The sequence below is a fragment of the Leptinotarsa decemlineata genome, unplaced genomic scaffold (assembly GCF_025532065.1).
Source record: "Leptinotarsa decemlineata unplaced genomic scaffold, Ldec_3_MD MMD2_tig00026336_RagTag_RagTag, whole genome shotgun sequence".
Lineage (NCBI taxonomy): Eukaryota > Metazoa > Arthropoda > Insecta > Coleoptera > Chrysomelidae > Leptinotarsa > Leptinotarsa decemlineata.
The window spans coordinates 8,604,731-8,622,643 of record NW_027412692.1 but is presented as its reverse complement, the minus strand read 5'-3'; the positions used below and the strand labels follow the sequence as shown (position 1 = coordinate 8,622,643).

Sequence of the window (17,913 nt, the reverse complement as noted above, 5' to 3'; positions counted from 1 at the left end):
GAACACACGACCTTCCGATCGTGAGTCGGGCGCACTACCACCGCGGCCAATTCCACAACATGAATGAAATGAAAGACCCTATATTACACTTACTTTACATTTTCCAGAATTCTAAGAGTTTTCTTTGGAAAAGTATCCATCCTGTATATAAGCGATATAAATATGAAATATATCTGTCAAAAATGTTCAAGGAACTTTTAATAGTTTGGAATACAGTTGTGTTGTTGCTTACATAATTTTGTGAATGAGTTCAGTGGCACGTTTGAAGAATTACAATCAGGTTATTGAGTTAAGTGTTCGGTGTACTTGAAAATGACAATTCAACTGTTCCTGGTGAACTTATCAGTGAAAATTATATTGCTCTGCTGGGCTGTTTCTGTGATAAATTGAACATACTGGTTCCTGATATCTCCAGAACACGTGACCTTTTTCAAAAAACTGTGTCATTGCGGAAAACAAACGCAAATTTCACATCATTCACGCTGGGTTTTTTCTCGTTTTCTCATCAATTGAAGAAATTCTTTATGTGTAGGAATTCCAAAAGAATTGAGTTCTTCCGAAACAGGAGACTGTCACTCACTTTCATCTTCACAGCAATATTATTGGATACTTTTGTTTACCCGGTACCACTGTTCACTCACCACATGACGAATTACCAGGAAAATTGTACAGTTCTTTAGAAACCGGCGATACTTAAACACCATTTAAATAACACCATGGTAGCTGAATTAATTAAAGACACGTTCTGAAAAATCCCAATATACTCTGTCAGTTACATATTCAAGTCGATATTGTGGTGTTCAAGCTCGGAAACATGAAATTGTTACAATGGATCGTTTTGAAGGTAATATATTCGTTATCAAATTGTCGTTTTAAATATTATCAGTGATGCGTCGAAGTGTCCTTTCGACAAAAATAGAATGATTTAAATTTGTGTTACGGTTTATTCTGTAAATGAGTTATATTTTATATAAGGTTCATATGTATCGTATTCTACCCAAATGAATCTTGTGAATCATGTATTAGAAAAAAATCAGCCAACGGCACATAAAGGAAAATTGAATATTCATTGCACATTATTTTTAATAAATTCCTATTAAATTAAGATTCATTAAGTTTTCATCAGTTTTCAGTGATATATCAAAAGATATAGTAAGAAATCCAAAACAGTTGGCAATGTCCTTGTATGACCGTCAGCGTTAGACAAGGGAAATCTGAAAAAGAACATATATTTTTAAAACAACAGTCTTAAAATGAAAATCGATTTATTATTCTATCCAATCGAATCTTGTGAATTATGTATTAGAAAAAAAATTAGCCAACGGCACATAAAACAATATCACTGGAAACTGATGAAAATTGAATAAATCGTAACTGAATGGAAATTTATTAAAAAAGAATGTGCAATAAATATCAAATTTTAGTTTTCTTATATAAGCGTCATCGTTAGACAAGTGGAGTCTAAAAAAGAACATACCTATACACATATTTCAGAAACAGCAGTCTTGAAAATGAAAATCGTTTTATTTATTCTATCCAATTGAATCTTGTGAATTATGTATTAGAAAAAAAATCAGCCAACGACACATAGAAGAAAATTTGATATTTATTGCAATTTCATTTTAATAAATTTCCATTCGATTGAGATTGATAAAATTTCCTCTAGTTTTCAGTGATATATCAAAAATACAGAAATCCAAACAGTTGGCAATGTCCTGGTATGAGCGTCTGTGTTAGACAACGCGAAGTCTGAAAAAAACACATTTTCATATTTTAAAAACTGCAGTCTGAAAATGAAAATCGATTTATTATTCTATCCAATCAAATCTTGTGAATTATGCATTAGCATAATGCTCCCAACAGTACATAATATAAATTTCCATTTCATTGAGTTTTATTCAATTTTCACCAGTTTCTAGTGATTTATAAAAAAACATAGAAGTCCAAAACAGTTGGCAATGTCCTTCAGCAGTCTGAATGGGAAAATTGATGCATTCGTCGTCTCTGATCTCTAGATTAAACAGTTGATAATGGAAATTTAGAAAAAAATTGTTGGGCAGTGCTTAAAATCGAACAAGAACGTTTCCTATTTCCAAAATTCGGTTCAATTTTTTTTTCGATTCTTTCGAGTACACCTGATTTACTTTTCGATTTTATATCGCAATATGTTTCGTTTCAAATTCAAAGTCAAATATATTTGTTTTGAGAATATTGATCATTGTCGTTCCAGAAAACAGTTCAAATGTTGCTAGTTCCCTTTGTAAAGTTGCCTACTTGTGAAAATCCTAAAAATTATATTGGGAATATCAGTGTTTTTTAATTTTCAATTTCAACAAACTTTAATGTGTTCGGATTTCACAAGACCACAAAAGTTTTGCAATAGTAATTTGTATTAAATAGTCGTTGATATGATACTATTCATCGATTTTTGTCTTTATGGAGGAATCAAATCCGAGGAGTAGTAAATTATTGAGAGTTTTTTCAAATATAAGTTTACTTCAGAATTTGAATTATTGTTGAATTGTGAACCATTAAAAATACTGCATATGGAGTTTAACAATACCCGGTGTAATAAGTAGGTAAATAGGAATGAAAATAATTATCTTTGAAATACGTTTTTGACGCCTAGTCATAATTGTTCACTAAAAGTATTAAACATATTTTGAAAATTAATAGTCGTCCTCAACTACAAAAATGAAGCACTCAAACTATCATTGAAAATATGCCGTCATTTGAAAAGTAAGAATGAGATCCATCTCTGGATATTCTTATGGATTATCTCTTGACAATGGAAATATTCAACAGTGAATTGGCCCAGTGCTCTCGACTCTGAAGTGACGAGATCAAATCTGCCTTCGTTCAGATAATCTCGTGTTCAGTTGAATGTGAATTGATTCTTCCATGTAACATCTGTTGGGAGCTGTTCTGTCAAAACCTGTTCTTCTGTTAACCAGCTTTCGCAAGATTTCGCATCCCTACGACAAACAACACTCATAAGTCTTAACTTGTGCGAGACAAGAAATAACGAGGTCTTACGATTCCTAGAACGGACGTAGCTGACGTGACTGTGAATATCCATGATGACGAGGGGTCTTAGGGAGCTATTAACATAACCTACCCTGACTCAGAGGCTAATGACCACACTTGTCGATGATGTTGACACCAAAGAAAAAAATAATGAAGTGATTGATTGTTTGAAACGCGAACTTACCTACCAACAGATCTCCTAGCTCTCAGTGCATCGTAACTTCTTTATGGTCTAAACCGATTAACGTAAGACATTTTATGCAACCCATTATGTATTGGCTGAGACTTTGAGGCCTTGAACAACTGATGCCGCTCTGTAGGACTCGGTTCTAAATGTCTTCTTCAGTTCCTGAGAATAATGAAAAAGTAAATCTATGCTATTGGTATGGTATTCGGGCACGATAAATGTGCAATGGGTCATTTCCAACGATGTTTCACTTTGAAGGAACTCTATTGTGGATTATATTGATCTGGAGATCATAATTGCTGCTAAAAATATGCTCACCGGGTCAATCTTCTTAGGGTAGTAATCTGTTTGGAATATGTTTTTTCGTTAACCAGATGTGGGCCCCTTAAAAACGACAACCCTCGAAAGTCAAAATTTGGGTGAGCCGAGGATCAACGAGGATTTCACATTTCAACAATCGATTTCTAGCAAAGCTCTCGAAATATTCTCTGCATCCCTGACAACAGCAACATCTTGAATTTTTCAGATTGGAATTTCTACGTAGAGTTCTGTAGGGATACTACAGATTCATCAGATTCATTATCGTTGAGGAAGCTATTCGAATGACCTATGAAAAAAATATCTATATGATGGAATTTATAGAAAGCCCACAATGCCTTCGCAGATACTACTTCTATTCTGTGGATACATTATCGAATACCTTAATCTATCAAACTACCTGATCCTAGACTCTGCTCAGCAGTATAGTTGGTGTTTCTTAGATTCATCATAGCCTGGTAGAGGCACAATGAGGCGCTACTTGAATACGAATGCCAATTGTTTGAGGTTACAATTGAACATCACAAATTATTACATTTAAAAAATGTTTTCGTATCGAACTTGTCACCATATACGTGACAAGTCCGAAGTAATTGTCAAAGCTTATGAAGTAACTGATCAAGTTTCTGAGTGGTGTTCTATAAATGGCCTGCTGCTAAATTCTGCTAGATCTCAAATGCTCAACTTTGTTACTAAAAATACAACAATTGATAAAAGCTATTTGGTTAGATTAAATGATGAAACTTTACATCAAGTTAATTGTACTAAATTCTCAGGTGTTGATATTGATAATAAAGTTACCTGGAAGTTCCATGTTGATAGTGTCAAACTGAAGTTCAGTAAACATATATATTTACAGTCTCTCTTGATGTTCTCAAGCTTTTATAGCACAGTTTAATTCAGTCAGTAATTTCCTATTGCCTTGAACATTGGGGCTTATTAGGTAAAGCTGAGGAAGTTTATGTTATTCAGAAAAAGGTAATCAGAATTCTGACTGGTGCATCTTCAACTGAACACTGCATGCCATTATTCGTTCGTTATAGTTTATTGACAATGCCTAGTTTGTATGTCTACCAAACACTGATATATATATATATATATATATATATATATATATATATATATATATATATATATATAAAGAACAATACTTCAATTATTCCTAGAAATGAGCAAATCCATGAACATTTCACCAGAAATAACTCTCAACTACATCAACCTTATAGTAGATTGACAGTATCAAAGAATCACCCCATGTGCATTGGGGTTAAGCTATATAATAAGCTTAGTGAAGACATTAAATCCTCAAATATCAATATCGATAAAAGGCGACTCAAGATTTTTCTATTGCAAGAAGCATACTACTCTGTGGATGAGTTTCTCCTTGAATCTTAATTTGATTGTAGTTTATTAACTTTTTTTTAAGTATGTTTTATATTGACTTTTCTATCTTTTTTATGTTTGTTTGACCTGTTGATGAGGATGGAAAATCGTCGAATTTCTCTCGGTTGGTTCACGCCATGCAGTTTTTTGTAAATTTCAGGCATGAAGCGTGTGGCAGCGAAGTTCGTTCCAAAATTTTTACCAACCAAAACGTCACATGTTCATCGCTCAGGAATTGTTGAATGACGATCCGGATTTGCTTAAAAGGGTCATAAATGGTGAAGAATCATGGTATATCTCTGTTTTAAAAATCTGATATTGTGGAAAAACAGTTCATGACTTTCGCATCACGATAATGCACCAGCTCACTCATCATTGATTGTTCGTTATTTTTTGGACAAAAATCATGCCTCAGCCACCGTATTCACCAGATTTGAACCCTGCGACTTTTTTTATTCTCAAGATTGAAGAGACACATGAAAGGACGGCATTCTGCGAAAATTAAGGAGATAAAAATCGTATCGCTGAGAAATCTCAAGGACATAAAAAAATGCATATCAGAACTGCTTCGAGGATTTGAAAAAACGCTGGCACAAGTGAGGGGGAATACTTTGAAGGGGACGAAATAAAAATAGATGAATAAATGAATATTTTTTGAGAAAAATGAAAATACACCTTATTTTTTGAACAGACAGCGTATATAGTTCAACAAGTATATTTTGTTACCCATAATATTTTTTGCAACAAAATTACCGAGAAGTTATTTTAATGGCTCTTCATTCCTACATAATGAAGCGTACCGTCATATGTGATAAGAATAACTGTTGAAACAATTCGTTCAGGAATTATTTAATTGGATCGTGTTATTCAAATTGCTGAATTCATTTCGATTACAATTTTCCAGTAATTGTTTGCATGTATTCCTTCATCACTATAGGTATAAAAAAAATAAAATTAGGGTTTGCTAATTTTTATTATCGATTCAACAATATTCTACAGGATGTTGTATCTCAAACATATATTTTGTCAACACCTATCATTTAGAAGATTTTAATATTATATACTGGATTATTGAAAAGTTCCTGCATTTTCTCGCACTAATTTTTGAGAAATCATAACAACTATTTTTTGTGACTAAAAGAAGAGATCAAAGAGAATGTTATCAGAGTTTTCTTAAAAATCATGGAATCTATTTCATTGTCTGTTATCATTATTATTTGTTTTTCAACTGTAGTTTGCGCTGGTCATGCCCTATCCCCCTAAGCCCCGATACGTTCGGGAGGGCGCGCCAGCATTATCAACCAACGACCACTCCCACACCGTGGGGTAAGTGATCATTGGATCCGAGTATCATGTGCCTCGAGCAAGCGCAGTGAGCCAAGAATGACAGCCTTCTGCATCTGTCCGGCTAAGATTTCTGCCTTAGTGCGGCAAGCCGGTATGATTTTAAGATTCGAGAGTAGAAAGGGCATCACTTCACCAAGGACTTCAAAAAACAGGACAACATCTTGACAGAGTGGTCTGGATAGAGTCTGCGAAGTTCGACTAGAAAATCTCGATATTTTATCCGTTTTTCCTCCTCTTTTCAGACGATATTCTTCTCGCCAGGAGCTGAAAACTCCACGACAAATATCGTCTTGCTCTGGTGGTCGAAAAGGACTACATCAGACATTATTATTTTTGTTCCACCATAGTGTGCGGTGGTCAGGCCCTATCCCCCGAAGCCCCGATACATTCGGGAGGCGCGCCTGTATTATCAACCAATGACCACTCCCCACACCGTGGGGTAAATGATAATTGGATCCGAGAATCATGTGCCCAGAGCAATCGCAGTGAACCAAGAATGACAGCCTTCTGCATCTGTGCAGATTGAGATGTTATTCCTCCGAGTTTTCCAAGGCGATGGAAATGGTGTGAAAAATTAAAAACATCATTGAACATTGAATTTATGTTGCTACAAAATTGAGATATGTTATTCCTAGAGATGGATTAAACAAGGTAAATATGTCCGATTTTCCACGCCGAGAATGACATCCTTCTGCATTTGTCCGGCTATGGTTTCTGCTTTAGTGCGGTAAGCCGGTAGAGTAGAGAGGAAATCATTCCACCAAGGACTAAAATAATCAGAACAACCATCTATTGTATATGTAAACTCTTGTTAAGAAATACGTAATACTTTATTACAAAAATGCATATGACAAAAGTGATAACGGAATGACAGACTTCACTGTCTACACACATCGGTAAAATATGACCTATACAGTGTGAAATACAAATGAACATATACAACACCATCTTGACAGAGTGATCTGGATAGAGTCTGCGTAGTTCAAAGAGAAAATCTTGATTGTATCCGTTTCTCTTCCTCTTTTCTGACGATATTCGTCTCGCCAGGAGCTGAAAACTCCACGACAAATATCGTTTCATTCTGGTGGTCGAGAAGGACTACATCAGGCTTATTAGCTTGTATGAACCTGAGGGTGGGGAACGAATAGTTCCAATAAATTCGGCACTTATCGTTCCCCACAACGGATTAAATATCCCCCGGAGCGTAGAGCAACACCGGTGTCTCGTCAATACCGTAAGAGTGCCGTAGATGGTAATACAGCACTCTTCTTAGGACCGCGTTATGTCTATGTCGATGGCCATCGGTCTATATCCATCGACATAATACGACTATATTTTTATTATTATGACACATAAAAGCGATCTGTCGATCCAACATTTATATGCATCCTGTATGTTCGGAATGTATACTATGCAGAATCTATGAAAATGTTAGATCGACTATCATAATTTATTTTTGTAAAAATTTCCTCGTTTTTTGGGAAAATGTTTCATCTGCTGTATTTAGATAGAATTTCAATCAGATACAATAATGAATTTTGATCGTTCTAAAGACAGATTTTCACTAAACGGACAAAACTACAACGAAACAGCAACAGTGTCGATATTGACGAACCAAAAACATGAGTTGTCGAATTAAACATTTTGAAGACGATTTTTTGTCGCAGGCGACTGTTTTTGTCAACAAAAAAATGTCCCGTAGGCAGGCGGAAAGATCAAAAGGTTTCGGATATGTTTGTGTTTTTGTAAACAGAATATGCAACTATTTAGATAACATAACTGTAATTTGTATTCTATTTGAAAAATTTTGGTCCCGGTACATTTGACAAGTTCTCAAATTCGTGATTGGACATTCTTAGAATCCATAATTCACATAAATGATCTCACCTAGTATGCTTTTCCTCCTTTCGCTCAAAAGATTCGATTATAAAAGTTAGTTTTCGAAACTAAAACAAGTTTTTTGTTTCTGTTTTTGAAAACGAAACCAGTTGCAAGCGAGTCCGTTTGGTGGAAATCCATTTTAATAATACCAGTTCATCGGTATGAAGCAAACAACTGCGTTAATTGATATTTTTCACTGAATATAATTCTCACTGTAAATCAATACATTTTTCACCCAGTTTGATTGAAGGTCAATGTTCAAGCTGAACTGTAATTAGAAATAGATAGTAAAAAACGAAAAAAGAAATATGCATTAATAAACCAAACTGATTAGTCAGCCTGGAAATGTTGTTCTATTTATTGAAATTAAAGTGGAATTCCTCGTTTTTATTGATACTTATATCACTTTTACCCAAGTAATTTCAAATATTTATCACATATCGATTGAATATGATGTTTTCTTTAAAGTCAGTATGATTTTATAGGGTGTTACTGTAGAAAATGGTCTAATTGGAATAAAATGACTCACAACTCACCTGAATTAACACCCCCACTTTCTTCTTCGATTCGATACACAAAACAGCATTCAGTCAATAATTTTCACTGATAGCAAGAGTGCCGTGGATCGACTGAAAAATTTTAGAAATCTTAACCAATTTTCTGAATTGGAAATAGAAATCACCAGAGCTCATTAATCAATTCTCTTACAAAATAGGAAGATATCTATAATTTGAATAAAATAACATTCCGGAATAAAAGGAAAAGAGGTAGTAGATAGATTAGCAAAGCAAGCCACTGAAACAGGAGAAGAGTCCATTCACACTTTTATTCCACATACCGATTTGAATCGAATCTACAAGAAAGATTTGAATGAAATTTGGCAAAATAAATGAATCTCAGATAGGCAACAATTTCAAACAACTCTGCCCAAAGATTATGGGAAATAGATGATTTGAACAAGAGAGCGACAGAAAATACATAAATACAATAAACCGTTTACGATCAAATCACGCTATCTGCCCAGCTTACAAATTCAAAATTGGATTAACAGATAATCCTCTATGTTCATGTGGACGTTATGGCGATCTCTATCACATCATGTTGGAGTGTTCGCATCATATTCATAGTATAAATACCCTTAACTATGAATTGAAATTTCATAGTATCTTTTTTCCAATAAACTTAAATTGTATATTAACTTCAAACAAAAGAAATATATACAAATTATTATACAATCATCTAATAAGATGCAAAATTAAAGTATGAATGATTGATTGTAAATATAGTTATAGTACTACTAACAATATATTCAAATGTAAACAGAAATTGAGTCATATTATGTACAAATGCATTGAAAAAGTTAAAAAAAATCTACATAAAATAATAAAAAAAGAAAAAAATATTAACAAAAAAATTAAGGGAAACAAAAATATAAAACAAACTAAGAAAAAACAGTTATTTAAAAAGGAAAAAGACAGAAAAATGAAATAAAAATGCAAAAAACAAAAAAAAGAAAAGGAAAAATAAATACAAAAACAAACAGAAATAAAAATTCAAAAAGCAAAAAACGAAGGGAAAAAAACCATGTTTGAGCTACTACTCAATATTACTTTCAAATAGTTTTTTATTGAAACAGTCTGGCTAATTGGTTCTCCCAAAGCCAAAAAATTTAAACCACACACACACACACACTTCTTCAATAAGTCTGTTGGTGGTTAAAATTGACACCAATATGTCTTGGTACAATCATGTCGCTGGAATTGCAAAGGCTGCTTCTCAAAAACTTGGAACACTGTTCCGAATCAGAAAACTGTACACACCCCAGCAACTTTTGAAGTTTTATAAAGCTTATATCAGACCTTCTTTGAAGTATTGTTTTCATGTATGGAGCTCCGCCCCTAAGCATACCCTGAAGCTGCTGGATTCCATACAGAAAAGAGCCATCCGCCTGATAGGAGTCACTTTCAACCTTGATAGCCTATAACATCGAAGAAAGGTTGGAGATTTGCCTCTCTTCAATATATACTTTCACAGAAGGTGTTCAAGTGACTTGGCATATTTGATTTCACAATATCAGAAATATGCGACGGACTGTGGCTACTTATCGTTTTGAGGTTCAACTCGGTACACCTCGAACTTCAGTCTTTAAGAACTGTTTCATCTGAAGAACTGCGTTTATGTGGAATAAACTTCCTGAGAACGTTTTTCTAAATGGATTTAATCTCCAGTGATTCAAATCCAATGTGAATCACTACTTTCGCACAGACACCGCTCTTAAAGCGCCTTAAGGCCTTTCCTGCAGTGCTTGTGTTTTGTGTTCCTTATCTATCAAATATCCGGTGGAGTTTCTTGCATTTGGAAATGAAACTTTGAAACTGAAAACTGATCTATTATTATAATTTCGTTCAAATGAAAATATTGTGTGATTTTGTTTTGAATGGAAAATAAAAAGACACAGGAATAAATTAAAAGTGGAGATACTCAACCACATGCAAATGGTAATGAATATGCATTTACGATTCCTAATCCATCTGCAAAAGGAAAAATGAAACCGCGATTTTCCAGTTATCATCACTGACAATGTCAAAGTCAATGTCAGATTCCGCATCAGGAGTTTCATACCCGATATTCCAATTGATTTCTACATCAAAATGGTTAAGCTCTCGCGGCCAAGGTTTTCAGTGTCACTTGAAAACTATTCTCCTTCGCGTGTTTATTTTTTTAAATATATTTTTTTTATAATTTTGTTGAGCATTATCAGATGATATGTTTGTTATTGAACAAGTTGCTTTCAGAAGGCAGCTCATTATTGAATAAGAAAAGGATATACCTAACTGAAGAAAACGATAAAGTCATAAATACGGCTAACTTAGTCGCAGTAAACCCATGAGACTTGCAGTGTATTCCAGTAACTCGACAAAACAGCTCCCAAAAAACGAAAAAATTGGCCAACTTGATTATTCATCATTCATAAATTTCAACCACTCGAACACCTGACGTATTCGTTGTCTAAAAACGTATATTGAGGATTATTACTAATACTTCTAGTAGATTTCTACAGACCAACTTTTGAAAATTTCCAAATTTTGACACCTGTTAGTATTTTTATTTTCGAAATGTTTGTGTGTACATATATGCAAATAGACACAAGTATACTATTAATAAGGAAAATTGTTTCGTCTGAAAGTCTTCACCTACTGGGGCAAAACATTTTCAACAAACTTTCAAAAGAAATTTGAGTCTCAAAACCTATATGCACCCTACATCTTTGGAAAAATTAATGAATTATTATTTTTACTCCAAAAATGGGACCGTTTACACAGTTCACAACACATTACTCTCTCAATTGAAAGGGGTATATGTTAAGGAGAGATTAATTTTTGAGAAAGAAAGGTTTCGGCTTTCTACTTCTCCATTTGGATATATAACTCTCTCTTGTGTTATAAACTTACACTTTGATTATCAATTCATAAAATAACTTATTTGAGTGAAGTAACTACTATAGTGCTGCAGGGTTCCCATCTAGGACCTATTCTATATTCAATCATTTCATAGATTTTATGAATATCTAATAGTTGCAGATGAACTTCAAAATGTTCTGGTCTTTCAGATCTATTTTCCAATGACTGGTTTCATTTGAAATAAATACTTTAGCTGGAAAGCTGGAATATCTCTATCAATTCCCATATTTGATTATCGCGTTGTTATTAACATCAATACTTCATAAGTCTAGAGGGACACATTTTAAGTTATTCGAATGGTTCGTCAATGTGACAATAAAGCTTGAATTTCTGAGAAATGTCATAATCTTCAACTGTAAATTGTGAGATTTCTACTTATCATTTAATGGTTTTTACTATTCGAGAAAGTATTGCGAAAAATTCAGATTTTTATTTTAAATTAATTTGATTTGAAACTATAAATCAGTTGATGACGGAATTTGGAAAATGAAAATAAACCGATAACCTGGTCTCCCGGTTCTCTGTTTGTCTCCTCTTTGTCGCTATTTGAAATTCAGGAAATAGCATTATAATATTGTTGTAGAGTAATAAAAATTATATCTAATAATGAAAAACGACACTTGAAGATACATTTGCATGTATCTCACTCATTAGGTTTCCTGATTTGATTTTTTGATTTCAATAAAAATTATGAAGTGTTGAAAAACATAAATTAATCATGAAAATCCGTAAAAATATAAATATATCGGTAATATAATATATATTTTCAATTTAGTACTCCTCGAATATAATCTAAAGCATAGGAAATTTATAAAATATTTCTGTGTATGTTCAGATCATATATATCAGATTCCCCATAAAAAGTGTTCGTTAAATCTTTCAAATATTGTTAGTAAAATATTGTTTTTTTTATAACCACTTTTGGAAAATTCACTTCGAGACATAATGGGATTTAGCTCAAAAACTAATTAACTAAATAAATGAAACAACGTCTCAATGCATCATTCACAAGAATCACAGAAAATGTACTACGGACAATCTCTAAATATGATATTATCTAGTAACAATTACTTTTTAGGAGAAAGCGTTTTTGAGAATGATGTCCAAGAAGCAGTGGTTTGTGCTGCTTTGCCTATTTATTATTTATTTATTATTGGGAGCGTCCATATTTTTTTACGTAGAATCTCAGGAGGAAATCAAAAGAACTACCGAAGACTACCATGAAAGACAAATAATTGAAGGTAAGTTTTACATTGATGAACAGAAACGATCAATTCGAAAATGTTTATTTCAGAAACATTTTTGAATTATTTACATTATTTTCCACCCTCTCCTATAGTGATTCTATAGAACTGCCCTTTCAGGGATTGGCTTGCAGGCTAATTACTATAATATACAAAAGATAGAACTAATTTTGCTCACAGTTCGGTTTTAATGACATGAATTTTTGTAGTTCCATTTCTCAATGAATATTGTATATACAGATCGATAGAGAATTTTATATATATGGATTCTATTAAATTTTTTTCAAATTTGAAATTTTTGCTTTTTTGCAACTTGTTTGATGTTCTTGAGCAATTTTCGGCCATTTTTTCCAAAGCGTATAAAATTAGATCGGGCTCCCATTGTTTAATACGATTATTTGAAATTCCTGAAAGAACCGAAACAATTGAAAATTAAAATAAATAAATAAAATAAATTATATTGAGCAAGAGAAAATAAACTGAAATGAAATTACAATAAAATAGAAGGCAAGCAAAAAAAAAATAGAAAATTGAACAATTAAACAGAAAAAGGAAATAAAAATTAAAAGATTTCAAGCCAAGTTACTTTACGACGTTTCGATTGTTAGTATCCATCTTCGGATGGAGAAGATTTTCGTTCAATTGTTTAACTTTAATTTTTTTTTCGTTTGGAATTTATTTTATTGTTATTTCATTTCAGGATTTTTTTGCCTAATATATTTATTATTTTTCAGCTATTCATTTCAATTTTCAATTGTATTGGCTTTTTAAGAGATTTCAAATCATTTTATATCATATTAGACAATGGAACTCCGAACTAATGAAATTCACCATGAAACATTGTCAACCATTTTCAAATAAACGATGAAACAAAAAGCTGCCAGTACAGCCCGAAAAATTAAGCAGCTATTTGACAATGATAGTGTTGATGAACGCACTGTTCGACGTTGGTCGGTAACCGCGCGGTTCGACGTGGGTGCTTTATTCATTCTCTCAATCGACCGATGTGTGAGTCGGTGGTTCAAGCCGCAGGCTGAACCGGTAGAACCTTCACCAATCAGGAGCAGAGAGAAACGGTCTTCGTTGACATCATCGAATCGCGAGCACACGTTGGCAAAAGTGATTCAAATGGCGCTTATTTCGATTAATTTGAATGAATATCTACTGAGATATTACAGTTCAAAGTAGACTAATAAAAACAGACGAACCTTTTTAAAGAACCTAATAATTTATTCCAGACCAGTAAATGATATTTTTCTCTCATAATTTTGCCAAACAGCACCCTCTCCTTCAAACTTGATCCTCTACCAGGCTTTGGGAGTGAATGTCAGCCCCTCTCTGGTCTGAACCAACCAATAAGCTCAAGCTTTCAAACAATTAACTCAAAAAGTCAGTATTTTATCGTTAAAACCATCCCTAGTAAAAATGAAGCTTATAAAGAATATGGTGTGATTATAATGTCTGTAGACGCAATACAAACGGAGTTATAGCTTGTTGAGGGTTGGATTTTATTCAATTTTTTTTATGGGCTGACAAACTTTGGTGATTCAATGATATTGAACGAATATGTTTCAATGAAATTCCGATGTTAACACATTTCCAAATTGAATATAAATCCCGTCATCAGTTTCATTGTTAGATTAGTTCGCAAGTTGAAAATCGTTCCGCTTATGATGAAATATTATGACCGTTTGAAATTTATTTCCGATAAATTTTTGCAGACTATGAAAAAACTTTTTATTTTTCTATCACCCGTTTTTTACATTTTTTTCTGAATATGAACAAAACTATAAATGTATTCGATAATTATTCATAACAAGTTGTTTATTCAATAAATAAATTGACTCAAAATTTAAAAAACAAATCTGGTTTATCGAAATTAAATTATAACTATTAAAAAAGTGATGAAAATTTCCCTTTCTACAAGAATCTTGTTTCAAAATTTATTTCACATCGTTGACAAAAATAGGACCTCCTTCTGAACTCTTTAATTGTTTGTAACTTTTGCAATAATGATGTGCAGGTTTGGAAAATGCTGCTTTTTACTCCAATCCGAAACATTTTTTAGCTATACCTGAATGTTGAAGTTCAACTGTTCAACTGCGATCAAGAATGATGTCGTGGCATTTGTGTGTTTTACATATGAATAAATTTTGTCGAAATGATAAATATAGTTCTGAAAGACAGACAATTGAAAATAAATTCAAAACACTCATATATAGAATTCAATATTTTGAAATCTCGAAAATTTGATCGTTCATTTAATAGCACTTTAGGGTGAACATTTTTTACATATTTTACAAAAAATATTCTATTGTTTTTTTGTTGCCTAAACAGGTCCTTACGTTATCACGTTGAATTGGAAGAAGTTTCATCATAAACATAAAACGCGATTTCGAGGTTATGTAAAATTCATGACAATATTAATTATTGAAGATGTGTACATTATTTTACAAATTTCCGAAATATCAACACCTTGCAGTGATTTAGAGTGTGACAAATACTCTACACCCATATTTAATCATTCTGTGAACCTGAAACGTCAATAATTGATAAAATTTCCATTTTATAAGTCGTGTGATAGACGATATGTTAACATGTCTCATGATGTGTCGATATGTGTTACATCATCCCATTTAGAGATATGGTATTTACTTTTCACCTATAGTTCTTACAACCAATCAAACCTTGCTAATTATGAGAAATAATACCACAAATATTAGTCCAATTAGTCTACCTACATGGATGGTAAAAATGTTCAGTCTAAACAATGTCCCAACGTCATTATCATTATCGCATTTAGTTATTGTGAAGGAAGGTTTCGGAAAGACATGTTTATTTTGGCTAGAGTGCCAAAGACTTCTATGTTTTTTACCACTTTTATATGTAACTAACAATACTGCAGTTCGAAAATGTCCGTATAGGACGAAACTGCAGTAACGTTAGTTACAAATAAAAGTGGTAAAAAACATAGAAAGTTTAATTTCTCTTTTCTTCATTATGATTTCCTACCACGTAGTAACGGCTACATCCATCAATTTATCCAAAGACTTTTGTTAGATGCGTGACGGTTATCGGGCTCATAATTGTATTCCTCTTCATACCATTACTCTTTTGCAAGGCTATACTTTTTCTTATCAGTGCGATTCGCAATATTTCAAATGAACAAAACGTATTTATGGATTACTTCCGAGCCATAAATGACATGCTTTCTAACTTTTTAACTTGGCAATAGTGCAAGAAACAACACAAGATATTTACAAGTGTGAAGCATCGAAGTGGACTGAAAATGAAACATTTTTGAATAAATTTTACGCCATCACTGTATAGTATATGTAAATCAATTAACAAGTTTTGGTCACTTGAAGAAATTTTATTACATTTCTCTGTCAACTCCTGTTCTCTACCACCGACTAATGGTGAATTCATGTCTGTAAACTACTTCATATGTTTTTTCTAAGACTGAAATGCCCATTGAAAAAACAAACTCATTCGCAATTCTTGTTGCGCTCACTATGAAATAGAAATTCTAAAATATCATATCCAACAATCCTGAAGCGGGCATGTTTTATTAATTTCGTTATTTATTTAGTTCATTACGAAACGGAACTGAATGGAAAGTACGAAAAAACTATTAAATTTAACGTTAGTGTGGTTTCAGAACAATGTGTGAATTGATTTATTCATTTTGAAGGTAAATAAATATATTGGAATAGAATGGTTGAATGGCTCAAAATAATTCAGTGAGTTTCAGTGAAATAGTTTGAATATTTGAAGGTCATTTGAAATATTGCCAAAAAAGTAGCTATTTTACTTTGACGATGCAATGTTTTTAAATATGTTTCAAAAAAATAGATCTGAAAACAGATTATAATTTTCAACATTATTCAAAATGCGTTATTTTATATTTGAATTTTACTGACATTTGCAAATTGTTAGTAGAAAATTACAGAATAAGAAAATAATCAACTTGGTTTCCTTTCAATAGATAATTGTAACTTAGCTGCGGAAGAAATGTTCGTGGAAAAAAAATAAAAATATTCCACATCTGACACATCTACAATCTGTTATAGAAGACAAAACTTAAACCTCTGGCGTAGATTGAAACTTCATCTGCTAAAGACACGCGCGTCGAGAAGAGCTTCGCAGCTCTGGTTTTTGAAAAAAGTATCCATTTTGAAGTTAGTATATTGTTCAACTATCCATCGAGTAGAGGTTGAGGATATCGCTAGAATCATGGAATAGCACCATGGATATGACCGCTTTGATTATAGAGATAGAATAAAATTCATATCCCAACCTTCACCACCTCATTGGCAGGAGATACCCCCCATAATCTTTACATGGCATATATGGGGTCAACTAATAAATCATTTGAAAGGCCTCTTTTTCCTTTATATTTTTTTCAAAATCGGTTTATTTGTTATCAAGAAATTCGATGTTTAATACTTGTTGTTCAAAAAAGCCAAAAATTCTGTTAGGTTTTTTTATCTGGAAAAAACAACATAAATCGAAGAGATGTAGTCGCCCTGAATATTCAGGCTTGTTCTTTAATGACAGTTGAGTCCAGCTAACACCACTGATGTTACATTGGAGGGTCGAAATACCGATGGCTGATGTTTAATAACAATTGCGTTGTTGCCTTGCAGTGAGAGCTGCAGTTAAACAGATAAAACCTTTAAGGTCAGTTGAGTTCAGCAATGAATTTATGGTTTAGCCTAGCACTACTGATGAGATCTGTAGGGGATTGAAACAGCGCTGCTTGAATCATAACTGAGTTCATTGTGTTTGGGTTTTGGCTTTCAGTCGAAGAGGACAAAATTGATGGATATAGTGTTCAAAATGAGCCTCTAACAAGATCCATACAATAGTAGAATCGCCTTTCTAGATGTCAAGAGTCAGCCATCGGCATTCGAAAAAATACCTAACCTAAGCCGAAGGAGCAAAGAACCTGATAAAAACTGGATTGGCGCTTCTCAGGCGGTGAGGCGAAGGTCTATTTGAAAACACGCCCCTAGAATCAATCATTCAAGTATCGAGGAGAAGAGGTATCGACAACACAAGC

At 33.0% G+C, this 17,913-nt stretch overlaps 1 protein-coding gene across 4 annotated transcripts in view; it reads left to right on the top strand.

Moving 5' to 3' along the window:
* The window catches only part of Ork1 (Open rectifier K[+] channel 1), a 75,721-nt gene that overhangs the window by 11,064 nt on the left and 46,744 nt on the right, over nucleotides 1-17,913 (top strand). The window contains exons 1-2 of one of the 4 annotated variants that reach the window (XM_074183207.1): nucleotides 215-844; nucleotides 12,683-12,845. The exons of 1 other annotated variant lie outside the window; for it this stretch is intronic. In XM_074183207.1, the coding sequence (XP_074039308.1) occupies nucleotides 815-844; nucleotides 12,683-12,845 (193 nt within the window). In that variant the 5' untranslated portion in view covers nucleotides 215-814. Of the gene's footprint in view, nucleotides 1-214; nucleotides 845-12,682; nucleotides 12,846-17,913 lie in introns of those variants that run through there. 2 more of the 4 variants (XM_074183209.1, XM_074183208.1) reach the window with 2 other exon arrangements.